The 18,789-nt window shown below is 33.6% G+C and overlaps 1 protein-coding gene across 9 annotated transcripts; it reads left to right on the top strand.

Annotated features, from left to right (window-relative positions):
• Positions 1 to 9,353: 9,353 nt before the first annotated feature.
• On the top strand, positions 9,354 to 17,797 carry LOC141623323 (uncharacterized). Of its 9 annotated transcripts, none has more exons than XM_074439433.1 (6): positions 9,354 to 9,812; positions 9,896 to 10,110; positions 10,200 to 10,333; positions 14,113 to 14,174; positions 16,530 to 17,440; positions 17,533 to 17,797. In XM_074439433.1, exons 5-6 carry the CDS (start codon positions 16,552 to 16,554, stop codon positions 17,574 to 17,576), a joined length of 933 nt encoding a protein of 310 aa, XP_074295534.1. In that variant the 5' UTR covers positions 9,354 to 9,812; positions 9,896 to 10,110; positions 10,200 to 10,333; positions 14,113 to 14,174; positions 16,530 to 16,551; the 3' UTR covers positions 17,577 to 17,797. The 9 variants fall into 9 exon arrangements, 6 of the variants coding, with proteins under 6 accessions (XP_074295534.1, XP_074295532.1, XP_074295536.1 ...); XM_074439431.1 differs by having other exon boundaries at positions 9,913 to 10,110; XM_074439435.1 differs by having other exon boundaries at positions 9,913 to 10,110; positions 10,200 to 10,311.
• The last annotated feature ends 992 nt before the right edge of the window (positions 17,798 to 18,789 follow it).

Genomic DNA, 18,789 nt, shown 5'->3' on the forward strand with positions numbered 1-18,789 from the left:
ACCAGTTGACTATATATGTAATGTATCATCCCTTTCGTATTCTTTGTATGAGATTTAAATATGTGATCAATATGATCGACAATTGTGATCGCATTATTGTCGGGGACACTTACTCCAACAATCTCCCACTTGTCCTCGACAAGTGTGCGTCACCAATTCTCTTGTCCTATTACTATCTCCCACTCAATGCAAGGTGTCTTTCGGGTCGTACTTGCAAGTGATCATATCGAGAGTGGTTTCCTCGATCTGGAGAATAACTGATTGATCGGAGTTATCTACCATAGATACCATCCGAGCGTGGCCACGCATTTCCAGTTCATTACTCCTCGAGTGGCCTTGAGATATTTTTTTAACCCTGACAAGGTGGTGGACAATTCCTATCGCAATCATTCCCTTCGACTAGCCACAACCATCATAACCCAAAATATGGCCATTTGACCCCATTTACGAAGGTCGTAGTAACACAAATGAAAGTTAATCTGAAACTGTGCCACCTAAGATGAACGGTCTTTAGTCAAAAGAATTGACTCATTAGAATACTATAGTAGCTCTCGCCACGACCACGCTATATAAATTTGCCAGAACTCTATAAGCGGTCACTGGCCGACAAAGTGTTCCTAACAGTCTGCCTATGTGATCGACTAGTCATCTCACATGACTCTATGGCACTTGAACTTGCCATCAATCGCATCACACTCTAGTCACTTCGAGACGTCACCTCATACAAGTGACTATGGGCGAATACCATGTTAATCCGGGTTCACTTTAACGGGGTTCAATGTTGTCTCTACAACCCGTTTGGATGTAAGAAAGTATAAAAGGAGTTTTTCAGCTTAAAAAACTCAAACGACAAATGCGATTATCACATACGAATAGTCAATACCTGATTACTATTTCATATTCTATAATCTAATTTGATCTTGTATGTAGTTATATATCTCAATCCAATTGAAATGACATGACTCATCATGTTAAGCCTATGAGAAGGCTTTGGTTAGTAGGTTTTATCAACTTCTTGTACCTTACTCAACCTTACAGCATACTCATTTTCCTTTGTAATGTATACATTTGCATTACAAAACTTTCTGAGTACGTGTCGAGATCCAATCAAGACATAGGCCTTCTAGCCTTGGAATAGCTCCCACTGTTTTCACAGTGTGCGGGACTCATCCTTCTTGCACATCCCATGATTGCAAGTGTACTCAATTTCCGTTGTAAATATTTCTCATTGTTCTTTATTGCCTAGAACGATTCTAGAAAATCTATTTCTTAAATAACATAGCCACAATGGTATCTTAACCATCCTAATGTGTTTTGATTATGGTGTTGTCGGAAACCATGCGCAATCTCAATTGTCAATTATCACTTGTGTAACACCCTTACACAAAATTGCATCAAAAACACTTTGCAATACATCTTTAATTCTTCTGCATACACTTAAGGGTAATCTTTATGGCTTACTTGGTAACTATTACTTAAATTCGATTTGAAACAATTCATCATACTCAAAGTATATGAAGTGTTATACATCATTTCCTATTTAATTGATTCGGCAGCGGAAGCAAATGGAATCAATCAAATATGTTCAACTTGATTGAACTAGTCATGAATTTTATCAACATAAGACTTCTTATTTGACGCTAATTTAATGTGGATTTATCTCCATAAATCTGGATATTAAAGATGTATTATAATACTCCATAAGTCTTAAATCATTCCCAATGATTAATGTGTCATCCACATATAAGACTAAATAAAATTTTCGTAACTCCCACTAAACTCCATGTATAAACACAACTTCGAGAAAAGTTTTATAACATGATCAAAACAGTGATTCCAACTCATTGATGTCCTACATAATACCCTCTCTTAAGTTTCACATTATCTTAGGATTGTAAGAATCTACAAAACTCAAGACATGTATTGAATACATTCCTTCTAATTGAAGAAGTGGGTTTTAGATTCACTTGTTATATGTATATCATCATAATGAAACATAATCTCTAAGAAGATCCAAATAGACTTAAGCATTTCAACTAGTGCAAAACCCTTTGCAACCAATCAAGCATTGAAATCTCTCTTTATTAGTGCAAAACCCTTTGTCACTAATCAAGCCTTTTAATTCGGATTTTTTATGGCTCTAAGCCTTGCATTGAGTTCTGACTTAAACATTTTCATGTAAGTCATATGTTCATTACTTTGCAGAAGTAATCAACTTGAATCAAAGAATTTCTTTGTAAGTTGCAAGCTCTTTACTTTCTAAAAGTAACACTAATTCATCATCTTCAATAAGTGATGATTTTAACCTCCTAGGTTTTGAAGAAACAACGTCTTAAACAAAACGTCTCATGTAGTCAAGAAAGACCAGTTTCTTGGGACATAACATTCTTTGTGGCATTCTTTGTGGTATTCTTTGTGGCTCTTGAATAATTTCTCCCACTCTGTCTTCTATAAATAAACTTGTATTTTAGAAAGACAACTTCACGAGCCGCAAACCCGTTGTACTCGTGATAATTGAAAGGGAAAAATGAGCATTTGTTTCTTGTGAAAACTTACAAGCATGGTACTCTACCATTTCATATCTCATATGATTCGTTTTAGATTTAGTGGAAAAATAATTTAGACAAAATGATAAAATCCCCAAAAGGATCAAGTAACTCAAAGTAACTTGATCGAAGTCCAAACCATATCGAATAGCGTTTGATTTCTTATACAACCACACATTATCCCATAATGTGTGTTAAGAGAGATTAACTTGTGATATTAAATCGCATTTCCTTTGGCTTATATCAAAGTCTTCACTTTGATAATTCCATCACGACTAAATCGTGATTCCTTGAACTCTTTGAACTTCTTCAAAGATTTCTCTATTTACCTTATTAAGTGAACACATTAGCGTCAACTTAAATCGTTGGTAAAAGAAAATGATCAACCTATTATGGATCAATGATTTACAACATCGATCTCCTTTTCGACCAAAAGGCACGAGACATCTTGCTTTGAATACAAGATACGCATATACCATAAGATCTAATGGTTTCAAGAGTACTGGATAACTCTTTGCGTTCATCATTCTAGAATTTAAGGTTTAATCTTAGGTTACCAATTTGAGTCTTGCATCATCTTTATGATATATCATTCTAGTTTGGTTTAGAATATAATCACCTTGATAATGGGCTAGCCATACATCAAATCATGGTGTATAGGGTCACAAAAGTGAAACCTCTTTTGTATCTTAACAAATTTATATTCTTATTTGTAGTTTATGCACTTAATAGTCACAATTAAGTACAACTTTAAACCCTAAACTAGATTGAGTACACAATGACTCTATCTCTCGACATTATTTGATGCTAGTCGTCATATTATAATCATCTTATGTATCGAATACAATGATGAAAACCTCCACTGGTTTCTAATATTGACGAAGTAGTACTAGGAAAATTTATGTTAATCAAATAAACATTTAAAGAAGAAGGTCCCATTAGATGTCCCACAACTAACTTGTTGATTCTTCAATAATTTGGGGTAGTTTCCTTTCTAGTGTCCAACATTTAAGACAGTGGAAACTGTATCGGTCGGGATTGATAGGTTTAGTATCGTTATTCTCAATAACTTTACTTTTAACATTACCTTGTATCAATTCCATTCTAATTTTACTTCTTTAAAACCTTATCCTTTTCTTAACGGTTTAAGAGAATGCTCCCACTCATTTCAATGAGTTTTTGCTAAGAGAAGCAAAAATTGAAATTCATGAAGACTACTCTTCAATTTATTCGTTTAGTCTTAAAACTTTCATTGAAGTGGTTGCGGTATTTTGGTCAATTTTGATTTCCAACAAATCTAGTTACCAAAATGATTTAACGTTTCAAAGTACTTAACTCAATTAAGCATATGAGAAACAATTTATTGTCAGTAGATATGTTAGTTAAGAATCAAAAACCCTTTTAATCACGAATAACTTCCATCTATACTCTTCACAAGAGATCCTTACAATGGATAATTCGAGGTTTTAGAAGAAAATTCATATTTGTCTTTGGTTACGATGTTTTAATGGAGATTTGAATCAAAAATCGAAATGATATCGTATATGAATTGCGGTAAAGAAATAGAACAATATGATAACGGAATAGTGGAAAACTCAACATCTATCGTTTTATTAATACTTGTAAATAACAAGTAAAGCATTTACATAGTGACCTCTACCCAACTATGATAAATGATTCCAAGACCCAAATTCATATTAACTTGGGCACGGGGTAGCCGATGAAACCCTTATCAATATAGCTCGGTGGATTAACTCTTTAATCGATTCTACTTTTAGAACTCTTGGTCAATAAAATTACTCTAATATTTATCTATAGCCCGGAACACATGCGACTACGGTCACGAATACTTCCGTTGAGGTCAATCCAAATTTCAAATAAATGTGTCCATGATCCAAATTCACATTAACTTGGGCACGGGGTAGCCGATGAAACCCTCATCAACATGAATTCGGTGGATAGACATTTATCACCCACTTCCCCGACGTAAAAAGGTTTGTACCACGGGGTGGCCGAGTGCACTCCCTTGCGAAATAGGTTTTCATGGTTTCTACTTTTTGGTAAGGCTATGTCTCAATTGTTTATTTTTAGCGAGAGGTCATGTCAATTTATCATCTATCATGTTTTAAGTGAACTAAAGCGGTGAACTACGATAATTGTAATTGACACGGTCGATAAACTCGATAAAATGATAATGCATGTTTTGATTATGGCGATTTAGCGATGCATGCGACATATAAATAAAATGCAAAGCATAATAAAAATCCTAGTATGGCCTTCCTAAAACTTCGGTCTTGGCACGCATTTCAAGGTAACACCGTCTTTAATGGATCGCCTTCTTGAGTGGCACCGTCTTCAAGGATGTCCGGATTAAATAAATTACATAATTTCCTATTATACATTTGTAATTAAAATAAAATAAATCTATTAAAATACAAAACGGTGATACGAGATCACAATAAATTACAACCGAATCGATATTCCCATACATTTCGGGTAATATCAATTAAAAACTAAGGCCATACTAAGTAAAATTACATAATTCAAAATTACATAAAATTAAAATATGACAATCATAAATAAAATGCAGCATTATAATATGTATGAACATGCCCAATTTTATGCTAAATCGCCTTTAAGGAGCCAATATTGTGTATTAATCGGTTTTTACGGATTTGCGTGATTTAACCTTTTAAAATCACAATAATTACATAAATTCATATTTATGTACAAGTTAGTTACCCTAACCAACATAGGACTCAAAATTAGTCTCCACTAACATATTGACAATAATTAACTTATATTTCTTAATAATGTTCATAAATGGACTTAAAAAATACAAAATTATGCCATAAACTTCAAATTAAATCATAAAAATTTCAAATAATTTCAAAATTTGAAATTTAAACTCATGAACATTCTGAAAAAATACCATGACACTCATAATGTTCAAAAACTTAGGTTAAAAGTTTTGAAAATTATCGAGGAAAAACAATGTTGCGGTTTATCGGATTTATCAATAATAACCATAAAAATATGAGAAAAATTATTTTTATTTACTTTTCACTTTTAGATCTGAAATAGGTGATAAAATTCAATATGTGACGTTTTTCCTTAGTCATGAAGTATGTTTTAGCAATTTTTCACTAATTAAAGTCACTATTTATGTTATTTTTCATCAAAAATTCATAAATTATGCATAAAGACTTCATTATAGCCAATTATTTTACATACATCTTGTAAAATTGCATGTGACAACATACTAAGTTTCTAAGACCAGATTCAAAATATTACTCATATTAACCTATTTTTCCATTTAAATTCAATTTTATCATGAAAAATCCATATTTCGAGTATGAGAACTCCAAAAATTATGAAACATTACAGGTCATCAAAATATAATATAAGTGAAAACATATCAAAAAAACCACTGAAAAAATCGAAGTTTAGCGAATTTTTGTCCAAAATTGACATTTTTATCACAAAAATCACATTTTAATGCCAATAATATATAAAATGAACAATAAAAATGCATAAATTTACCAAAATATCCTAAATACATTTTAGGACCAGAAACTTTAACATGCATAATTAATTTCGTGATATATCATAATAAACACAAATTTATAAGTTTTATTTGTTAATCGTATAACTCGGAAAAACAATAACCGATTTGCATGCAAACAACCTAAGGCTTCTGATACCACTTGTTAGTAAATATTAATCTCATTAACTTACATATTCATATATGTTCAAATTAATTTAGTCATAAAATTAATTTAGATCTTATGCATGCAAACATAATTAGAAAAGGGAAGAAATCATTGTTCTTACTATAAGATTTCGGTCTTATGGGCACCAACAAGATCTCCTTCTTGTTAGTTCTTGAGCTTTCCAATAATAGATGAATATTCATGACTTCAAAATAGAAGCTCTCCTATAAGTAGCACCCAAGACTATCCCAAAATCCCACAAACTAACATGTACTAGATGTTTGTAATGTAGTTTACCTTAAAATCGGTTACTAATACTCATATACTACTACTAGTATTATTAGTGATTGATTTATACAAATTAGATTCATAAAAATGAATTTTATGAAGAACAAGAGAGAGAAGGTAGTGATTTTCATAAAAACATGAGAGAATGAATTATTGAGAGAAAAATCTCTCAATGGTGGTGTACAAAATCGGTGGGGTGGGTGGGATTTTAGGTCCTTTTTCTTTTTCTTTTTTGTCTTCACAAGACAAATTGTGTAAGCCTTTTTCCATAGTCATTTCACTATCAAACATATTACACAAATGAATAAGACAAATGGAAAAAGACAAAACTTCTCACAATGCCCACCAATTTTCGGTTTATATGTAGTATGGAGTCCATTTTATTTTTGTCAATTGTACAATTGTATGTCATGTGACATGTGACATGTCTTATGTCATGTTTTAGTTTAAAATGCATATTTAATAAATTAAATATCATTTACAAATTAAATAAATCGCATTTAACATATTGGCTAGTAATTCAAAATTACTTTCACATAAAAATGGTCATCTAAATACTAGTTAGTATAATTCACAACATCTTGTAATTATAACTAACTTATCATTCTCATCTCGCGTGTTTCACAAACACTGATTAATTTTAGTAATATAACTTCTTAAATTACTAAATAAAATCTTATTTAATCACATTATAATAAGATGTCATTTTCTCTCTTATGATAATAATTTGTTCAATTTTAAGGAATTAATTAATCTGTATCGACATACAATTAATTAATCTTTTCAATTAAGGGAATCGTCCTTTAGGTGTGACCTCAAGGGATCAACTGATCACCACCGTCGCACGACAGTAATGTCAAACTCTAGCCAGCTAATCATTACCGATAAGTGTGGACCAGTTGACTATATATGTGATGTATCATCCCTTTCGTATTCTTGGTATGAGATTTAAATATGTGATCAATATGATCGACAATTGTGATCGCATTATTGTCGGGGACACTTACTCCAACACGACCCACATAGACATGCTTGCAGCGAATATGATAGACAATTCTAAATACCATACATACATTCCAACAAAACAGGTCTGTCACAGCCGGGGGCTTACAAAAGATATGGGAAAGTGAGGCAATGGGAAAAGAAAAGGCAAAAGAATTATGGGATTGTGATGTAATAGTCAAGCTAGCTACCTAACGAAACCATACTAAACCATATCCGATTCTTAACCATCTCAAAATTAAGCACAAGTGCCTCTTATTTTGGTACAAAACTCACTAAATCGAACATACTCCTCATAAAATAATGATAAAGCATAGGAGCAAAACCGTCTCATAAACAAACTTCTCTTTTCTTATTCTTATTTTTCGCGGTTTTTTTCTCATTTTTCTGCTCACGTTTTTTTTTCTTCTTTTTCATTTTCAATTCTTTTTTTTTCAACACATCCTCCTTTTTCTCTTTTCTACCAACTCCAAAACAACTCAAAACGAGCCAAACTCGACACAATGAACTATATACTGCATAACACACTAAACTAGCTTGACAGGCAGGCTAAATTTGGATGTAGTTATGTGAGATCCCTGAAAAAATCTCCTTTTTGAAAATACATAAATAGTATGGTTTATGAGTGGTTTATGCCATTAATTAATAAAGTGGGCTAAGTAGAAGTAAAAGGGCTAATGGATTGTTTTAGGCCATTCTCTATGATTTGTAGGAAAATAAGCGTAAAGAGCCGTTAATTATAACTTACCAATTTTCATTTAGTAATTAAATATTAGCCTCATCATCGGGTGCCCGTAACGCTAGCAGACAACTTTGAGGTGTCTACAGAAGCCCCCACTTTGACCGAGTCTGAGTAAGACGAAGGTCAAAGTAGTCCGGTTGGGACAGATAAAGGATAAGAAATCTACCTGGGCCTCTTATATTACCTTTCTGCAGTAGCTGTAATCTGGGACTGGCTTAGCAAAACTTTGTTTCACTAATCTAGATGAAACTGGAACTGGCATGGCAAAACTTTGTTTCGCCGGTCTGGAATCTGGTAAAGCAAAACTTTGTTTTGCTTGTCTGGAATCTGGAATAGCCAAACTTTGTTTAGCTGGTCTGGAATCTGGATTAGCCAAACTTTGTTTAGCTGGTCTGGAAACTGGTATAGCTAAACTTTGTTTAGCTTGTCTGGATCTGGTAGAGCGAAACTTTGTTTCGCTGGTCTGGAATCTGGTTAAGCAAAACTTTGTTTCACTTAAGAATGAACCTGCAAAATTTGATTTCACAAGCTCGAATGCATGTCAGGGCCCGCCGACCGAGGAATTCAAAATTTTATTTTGAAAAGGGATTATGAATGTAAAATTTTATTTTACAAACTAGGATGCAAAATTTTATTTCACAAAAAGGTAAGTTCAAAAAATTTTATTTTAAGAACTCAAAATGCATGTCAGGGCCTGCCGACCAAAAGATTTGAAAATTGCAAAATTTTATTTCGCAAAAAAAGGGCAAGTTCAGAAAATTTTATTTTAAGAACTCGGATGCATGTCAGGGCGTGCCGATCAATTGAAAATTGCAAAATTTTATTTCGCAAAAAGGCAAGTTCAGAAAATTTATTTTAAGAACTTAAAATGCATGTCAGGGCCTGCCGACCAAAGAATTTGAATATTTCATTTTGAAATAGATTTGAAAATCGTAAAATTTTATTTTACGGAGTGGAATTGGATTGCAAAAAGTTTAGTGTACAATTTGATTTTACAAGAGCGGGTTTTAAAACCGAGTCGAATAAGACATACACTAAACACTTAAACATGCCTTATGTCAAAAACAGGTGAGAAATTAAAGTAGATGACTTTGTTCACTTAAAGCTGGCGTGTCCTATGAATGCTCCACAAAGTTCGGGAAAGAAGAAAAATAAAAATCCCTTTTTGCTTTCCCATACACTCAGACCACCGATCAAGATTTCATACTACCTCATCAAAAGGGGATTTTTTTAATTCCCTCATCAAAGAAAACCCAATTCATCGCTAACTTGTTTCTGGATCGAGTTTTTGTAACTCGCCTACTGTTACTCGGAGAATTAAAATTCGTCATTAATCGCGCTCGGAGCTAAAAGCAAGCTATTCCGCCGTAGCCATTGTTCTAGCTGATTCGCGACAAGATGATCGATGTTGGAGTACCGTCGAACCTTTGGCTCCTGATATGGGATGAAATCAGCGTGTGATGTGCCGTCATTCGAGCCCCCAATTGGTGATCGGATGACTGATTACGGACTGCCATCGACGTAAGCGTGCCTTTTTTTTGTCGATTAATTTTCAATTAATGCTCTTTAAATGATTATCTTCACATTTTCCATTAATTTTCAAGCATAATGTCCTGATTAGGACATAATTGACAGCAGCTGTGCCGTTGTAGCTATCGTCTGAGCAATCGAATGACGACGAGTTGACTGATGAAGGAGCTTACGATTGTCGATTCTGCTAGCTCCTGGGATAGAGTGAATTAAATGGCGGTGTGCCGGCATAGCCATCATTTGAGCCCCTGATTGGCGACTGGATGACTGATGATGGAGCACAGTCGAAGTAAGTGCTTCCTTTTCTTTTTCGATTGATTTTGAAATTATGCCCTTTTTTATTACTCTTCGGCTAAATCAAGTTGTGTGCTTGAATAGTGGGCTGCATTCACATCCTTTGCTCCTGATGTGGGTTGCGCCGGTTGCCGACGATTGACTGTTGAAGGAGCACCGTCGAATTTTGTGATTTGTGACCGAATTTCCATTCTTGGTATTAAGCTCCGTTTCCAATAGTAAGCTTTTCCGTCTGAACTGATTTTTCACTGCCTCTCTTCTTTCTTTTATTTCTTTACTGGTCAAGTTGTATGCTTGATAATAAGATTGAACTGATAGTTTTACTGGTCTTGCGAATCAAGTAGTGTGCTTGATAATAGGACTGAACTGCTAGCGCAATTGTGACATTAATGCAAATAATTTATGATATACTGTATGACGCAAGTAGTGTATGCTGATAATGCAAATAGGATGCTTATGAATTATGATGCTAATGATGCAAGGCTAATGTACTTACGACAATAGAGACAAACACTAGCTAAATGACAATGCATTCTTTTCCTAAAGTAGACCATAGACACATGACACATCTCACATCTAGTCTTGTTAATTTTTCAAAATGTGCTACTGAGCATGACCTGGTAAAGAGACGGAGTACTCTACTCCTAGCTGCTTAGGTGTTGTGCCTATTGAGTTGTTACCAAATTGTACACCCTTACAATATTATTGGTCACAGCTGTCTTCTAAATTGTTAACACATGCATAATGACTTTTCCCTTAGGCCCTTCGTTTTGGCTGAAATTCTTCTATTTAGATTCCCTGTGACACAATCTGTCATAATCCTCCAGAGGCTGCTTGTTGTGGTAGCCCCCTGTTTATTTTATGGTGTGTGTTTTTTTAGTGCCACACAGCAAATTTGTTTTTCTAAAAACATCTTTTTTTTCTTTCTTTTCGACCTGGTGTGGGTCGTGATTGTGCCAGATTTTTTTCTTATTTTTTTTTGGATTTTGAGATTCATATTTTAAAATGAGTTCTGCCCTCTTTACAGTAACAAGCTCGGCTAATTACCCAAAACTAATACTATAGAAATAAAATACTTTTGTAACCGTATAAGTGTAGTGTACATCCACCTAATTCTTAGATACTAAACGAGGGTGATAAATGGAATGGAGTAGAAGGGTCCATGGTGTTAGAAGACACTGAAGACCCGTGTGCCTCTCTCACTCACCTAAATGAATGAAAGGATTGTCCCAAGAGGAATGGAGACAAAGTAATGTTGATTGACTCGTCTGAGAGATGAAAAAGTGACTACTCTGCAATTTTTATTTGCATCTTGGACTGGAGCCTTTTTTTTTACTGGAACGTTTTTTTTGTCTTTTTTTACTGGAAATTTTTTTTTTTGTCTTTTGAACTTTTTAGATTTTTGATATTGGATAAAATTGCAACTTTTTCTAGATTTTTTCTTTTTGAATTTTTTAGACTTTTGACATTGGAATTGATTGCAAATTTGACTGGAATTTTTGTTTACTTATGAGAATCTTTGGTGTGAGTATTTTTCAGCTTGTATTGGTACTTGGACTCACATCTTAAGTTCATTCTAAGGGACTAGTGGTCACCTCTCTTGGTTTAACAGCACAGAGTGCACGCTCCCGTGTCTTAGTTGGTATGTTTGGACACAGGTGTACTAAGAATTTGGTTTGAATATTTTTGAGCCAGTTTTTTAGTATCAATGAAAATGGATGGAAAATTGCTAAAACGGTTGATCATGTGAGTTTGTGCTCATTTGATAGTCTGAGATATGGGAAGTTAGACAAATTTGATAGAAAGCAATTTGTGCTTATTTGGTAGTCATGGAAATTTGACGAATCGGGTAGAAAGATGGAGTCTCCAAACCTATAGGTCACCTAGTTAGAGACACGTCGATCAAGGAATTATCACACCACGGAGATGGAAAAGATGGTCAAATGCACGCCCTCGTTTAGGCTGATTCTAAGAGGTCGATTAATCTATACTTAAAAGATACGCCCTAAAATATTTCAAGTCTATTCTACTAGTTAAGGGTAAAAAGTAGAACAAGTGACTAATAAAAATGACATATGCTCGTTTTTTCCCACTTATTTAACACAAAAAGGACTAGAATGGTCCTATCTTAATTAGACACTTATGTAAACTAGTGTTTTTTTTAGGTAATGTCAGGAACACTCGTATGAGATTATATGACTATAAGAGTGAATTTTCTTTCTCTATTGACATGTTTATTCTTACTCTTAGTTTTTTTTATTTATATATGCAACTGAGAAAGGACATGGATGGTCCTAAATTAATCAAATTTAAATGGAAACTACAGGTGAGTTGTTATTGTCGAGTCTTCCTGTACCCTTCTTTTGTTCCCAAGCTAGAGTGGCTATTAGGATCTCGTTTACTCCTTCCTATCCCGGATCATGACATCTTAGCTTTTAGAAAACGATTTTATTTCTTTTATAGCAATCAGGACTAGAAGGGAGTAACATGGTGAATGCACATGTATCTAATGCTAGCCAAGACCAGAATGGGAGTAACCATTTTTTTTAACATGCTGGAATTATTATTGCTGTACCAGACTGACTATATTCGCACTTCTGAGAGGAACAGACTGCTACTACGAAATATGGGGTGATGCATGCCCTGTATGAGACCTTGCTTAAGAATGGAACTTACTAGGTTGAATGCTGTAACACCCCAGTTATTGAGAGTAAGGTTGTCCCACATCGGGGAATTGAGGAGGTTGTGATATGTTTATAAGGGATTCCATCCACCACTTAGTAACAAGGCCTTGTGCTTTTGGGCTTAAGTGAGGACAAGTAATGGGCCCAAAGGTACGTATCCCATCTTATTGGGTTGTGTTACGACCGTGGTGGGTCGGGTTGTTATAAATGGTATCAGAGCTGTTGGAATATGTGTCCTCCGACAATAATGCGATCACAACTGTCGATCATGATGATCACATGTTTAAGTCTCATTTTAAGAATACATGTGGGAAGTAATATTTTACTGTCAACTAGTCCACACATATCGCTAATGATTGGCTGACTAGAGTTTGACATTACTGTCGTGCGACGGTGGTGATCAGTTGATCCCCTTAGGTCATACCTAAAAGGGTAACACTCTTAATTGATTATTTAATTGATTGTATGACGATACGGGTTAATTCAATTACTTAAAATTAAAGGACGACTTTGGAAGTAATATTTACGTATCTCGTTATAATTTGATTAAATAAGATACAGTCTAAGTAATCGAATTGTTTTATTACTTAGATGAAATTATTGTTTACGGAAACAATTGAAACAGAATGAATTGATTATTATAAATACAGAATGTTGTAATTTATGACACGAGAACCCATTTCGGTACAAGTAATTATGAATTACTAGGTTAACTTTATAAGTGACATATTTTATTAATATGTTGATTTTTAATTGTTAAAAATACATTTTATATATCAAATGTCATGAAACCTGTTACATGTGACAAATTGACAAAATAATGTATAAAATGGATTTTCCATTTTACACCATATGTGCCGAAATAAGGAGGGAGTATTAGGCTTGTTTTTGTGTTAATTGTGTTTAGTGGAAGGCATAATCATAAGACCTAATGCATAGCCTTACATGCCTATAATTCTTGGGAAGATTTGAAGCTCATGCATTGGCCATTACCCACCCCTCCTACTCGGTTTTCCTTGTGAAAAGGCCAAGGGTCTTTTGCTCTTTTTTCCCTAATATTCACTACATGCATACTAGTGATAATTAGTCATTCTAACATCGTCTAAAATATAGAGTTTTATAGAGATAAAAATTACTCTATTTTTCTTCCCTCTTGACCGAAATTTCAAGAGGACAAAACAATAATTTTTGGGTCAATTTTAGTTAAATTAATATTGTTCTAGTATTAATAATATTAATTTTTAAGAGGTTATCTTGGGTATTATTCCTTGGGAGGGATTCTAAACTTGAATCCTTTGTTCATCCAATTTTAGGAGAGCTCAAGAACACGTGAGTAGGAGAACTCATTTGTGCCCAATAATCCGAAATTTCTATTGTAAGAATGACGATTTCTTCTTCATCTTTATTCATGTTTGCATGCATAAGATCCAATTTAATTTTATGACTAAATTAATTAAAACATATATGAATATGTTGAGTACAATGAGATATAGATTTCTAACAAGTGGTATCAGAGCCTTAGGTTGTTTGCAAGCAAATAGGTTATAATTTTTCCGAGTTATACGATTAACAAATAAAACTTATAAATTTGTGTTTATTATGTTACATCACGAAATCAATCATGCATGTTAAAGTTTCTGGTCCTAAAATGTATTTAGGATATTTTGGTTAATTTATGGATTTTTATTGTTCATTTTAATAATGACATTAAAATGTGATTTTATGATAAAAATGTCATTTTTGGACTTAAATTAGCTAAACTTTGGTTTTTCCTGTGGTTCTTGGATATGTTTTCACATATATTATCTTATGATGACCTGTAATTGTTCAAAAGTTTATGAGTTCTTATACTCGAAATATGGATTTTTCAATATAAAATCGAAGTTAAATGGAAAAATAGGTTAATATGAGTTATATTTCGAATATGGTCATAGAAATTTAGTATGTTGTCACATGAAATTTTACAAGATGTGTGTAAAATAATTGGCTATAATTAAGTAATTATGCATGATTTATGAATTTTTGATGAAAAATAACATAAATAGTGACCTTAATTAGGAAAAATTGCTAAAACATACTTCATGACTAAGAAAAATGTCACATGTTGCATTTTATCACCTATTTCAGATCTAAAATTGAAAAGTTGATAAAAATAATTTTTCTCATATTTTTATGGTTATATTTGATAAAACCGACAAACCGCAACATTGTTTTTCTCGATAAATTTCGAAATTTTTAACCTAAGTTTTTGAACATTATGAGTGTCATGGTATTTTTCCAGAATGTTCATGAGTTTAAAATTTCAAATTTATTTGAAATTTTTATGATTTATTTGAAGTTTATATCATTATATTGAAATTTTGAGTCCATTTATGAACAATTTTAAGAAATTTAAGTTAATTATTGTCAATATGTTAGTGGAGACTAATTTTGAGTCCTAAGATGGTTAGGGTAATTAACTAATACATAAATATGATTTTATGAAATTTATTGTGATTTTAAAAGGTTGAATCACGCAAATCCGTAAAAACCGATTAATATACGATATTGGCTCCTCAAAGGCGACTTAGCATAAAATTGGGCACGTTCATACATATTATAATGCTGTATTTTATTTATGATTGTCATAATTTTATTTTATGTAATTTTATTTTATGTAATTTTACTTAGTATGGCCTTAGTTTTTAATTGGTATTGCCCGAAATGTATGGGAATATCGATTCGATTGTAATTTATTGTGATCTCGTATCACTGTTTTATAATTTAATAGATTTATTTTTATTTTAATTACAAATGTATAATAGGAAATTATGTATTTCGTTAGGTAATTTATTTATTCCGGAGATCCTTGAAGACGGTGTCACTCGAGAAGGCGATCCATTAAAGACGGTGTTACCTCGAGATGCGTGCCAAAACCGAAGTTCAAGGGACCAATGGAGTTGGTTTCCGAATTTTTAATAGTTTATTATATTTACTATTTTAGGAAGGCCATACTAGGATTTATATTTTGTGCTTTGCATTTTACGTTGCATGCATCGCTAAATCGCCATAACTAAAACATGCATTATCATTAAATCGAGTATATCGACCGTGTCAATTACAATTATCCTAGTTCACCGCTTTAGTTCACTTAAAACGTGATGGATAATAAATTGACATGACCTCTCGCTAAAATAAACAATTGAGACTTAGCCTTACCAAAAACTAGAAACCATGAAAACCTATTTCGTGAGGGAGTGCGCTCGGCCACACTGGGGTACAAACCTTGTTACGTAGGGGAAGTGGGTGATAAATGTCTATCCACCGAATTCATGTTGATAAGGGATGAATCGGCTACACCGTGCCCAAATTAATGTGGATTTGGATCATAGACACATTTATTCGAAATTTGGGTTGAACTCAACAAAAGTATTGATAAGGGATGAATCGGCTACACCGTGCCCTTGTCGGATGTGTTTTGGGCTAAAGATAAATGTTAATGTAATTTTATCGACCAAGAGTTCTAAAAGTATAATCGATTAAAAAGTTAATCCACCGAGTTATATTGATAAGGGATGAATCGGCCACACCGTGCCCAAGTTAATATGAATTTGGATCTTGGAATCATTTATCAAGTTGGGTAGAGGTCACTAGATAAATGCAATAAAACTTGTTTAAATTAAATTTTACGAGTGTTATTATTATCATGAAAACGACATATGTTTTATTCCTTCTATTTTTCGTTTTGTAGACCACTTTTATTTCTCATAACAATGGCCGCTCCAAACAGCAACGCCACACCTCTCACTAATGCTTCATGGCTCCGATCCTTCATGGATCGTTGTAAACTTGAAAAGAATGGGTCAAATTTCTCCGATTGGGATGCCCAACTCAAATTAGCCGCCCAAGGTGACGACAAGCTTCGTTACCTCACCGAGGCCTCTCCACCCGAACCTAATGCTAGGTCGAGTGCCGCTACTAGGGAAGCATATGAGGCTTACCACAAGGAGTCCGCCGCAATGAAAAATGTGTTGATTTTTGCGATGGAGGCGGATCTCCAAAGAAGAGCCTTTAAAATGGGCACCGCTAATGAAATATATTCCAAACTTGTGACAATGTTTTCACAAACTCCGCGGATCGTCCAATATGAGGCGGCCGCGGCATTCTTTGATCTCGACTTTAAGGAGGGCCAAAAGGTTAGCCCTCACGTGCTCAAATTAATAGAGCTAGTCGAGACTTTGAAGATTCAAAAGGTTGAAATCCCCAAAGAACTCATTGTAGATAGGATTCTACACTCCTTATCCAAAGTCAAGGCATATGTTCAATTCCGGGTGAATTTTAACATGCAAGACAAGGACGTGTCTCTTGAAGAGTTGCACAAGTTACTTGTGCAAGCCGAAAGAGACATGAGGTTAATTGTTAACCCACCTAAGGATGTGCTTAACATAAGCATCAAGAGCAAGGGGAAGTTCAAGAAGAATGGGAAGAAGAGTAAGAAGCAAGCTCCCACTTTCACCAAGGCTAAGACTTTTGAAGCTAGCACTTCCAAAACCACGAAGGGTCCTCTTGACAAATGCCATTATTGTAATGGTGTTGGACATTGGAAGAGGAATTGTTCCAAGTATCTTGGTGACATCAAAACTGGAAAGATCACTCCAGTAGGTAAATGACTATCCTTTCTTTTATGTTTCTAATTCAACTATGGTATTGTGATACAAAGTTGTGATAATGTATCCCCTTTTTATTGTAAATAGGGCCTCCACCAAGCAAGGACAAGGGAAAGGAAAAGCAAGCTTGAGAAATCATCAAGAAGCTAGGAGTAGCTTCCATGAAGCTTGGCTTTTTATTGTCTTATTTTAATTTATGTTTCGGATTTTTAGAACTATCTTGATTTCCGTGTTCGACATGGAAATGATTGATCCTTCTAAACAATTGTTGTATTTTGGATTATGGTGGCTTGGTTTACAACCCAAGTCACCCCTTTTATTGTATTTTCCTTGTTCTAAAAATTTTTCTTTATATGCTTGCTCATAGAAACATATGATCATCCACTTAAAGTGATCCAATAGACAACTATAATGATGGGATTCATTATATGTCCACAAGCTTAAGGCTTGTGTATGATCAATTATAAAGTGATGTTGAGTTGATGAACTCTCTTAAAGGAATGTCAATCACCAAGCAATTAGCCAACCTATGAGATAATCCTCCTTATACTTCAAAAATCATCATTTGTGTCTTATAAGCTATCTTTGAATCTCTAGTGTATTTATTATAAAGATAGAGTGGGAGAAAAATGAAGATACAAAGAACACAAAGCAAATTTGTATACTTGTGTAAATGAGATCTACGCAAGAAAGAATGATTTGTATACCTATATAGATAGTGTACAGGAATAGATGAGATCTATGGTCTCGGATAGATGAAATCTACATGACAAAAGAGACCAAGTGAAGTAATCAAAATAATATGTTCTCAAGATAACTACACGAGGAGACCAAAAGAAAGTTTTGGAAGAAGAATGGCTAATGTAAAGTCTTATCAAGAGATTTGGCTAGTACATGAATGACTTTTGACCAATAGTTTCAATATTGATATTTAATTAAGAGCCTAAATGAAACAAAGTTGCATCCTCGAAAATAAATGTGATTTATGACTAAAATTTGCAAAGAAAGATATCCGATATCTACAAAAGCTAAATTAATTGTTAACCACGCTAGTGTCATTACTTAACCTCATTATGAAAATGAAATGGTTAAACCTCCTTCCGAAAAGGGTATTTTGAGAAGGACGTGTATTAGATGTAATTCACATTTAAATAATTACATTGCTACGCATCATTATAAAATGAATGAGTTAGAGATTAAAAATCTCTTTCCATAAGTTTAAGATTGAAACCTTTTCTAAATAGGTATTTTGAAAAGATATGTTGGGAACATTTGGTTTTTTCTTAATAACTTGGCAAAGCAAAATATATTTCAATTTTTGAAATGTTTCGATTGAGTAGTCAA

This window comes from Silene latifolia, chromosome X (assembly GCF_048544455.1).
Source record: "Silene latifolia isolate original U9 population chromosome X, ASM4854445v1, whole genome shotgun sequence".
Taxonomy (NCBI): Eukaryota; Viridiplantae; Streptophyta; class Magnoliopsida; order Caryophyllales; family Caryophyllaceae; genus Silene; species Silene latifolia.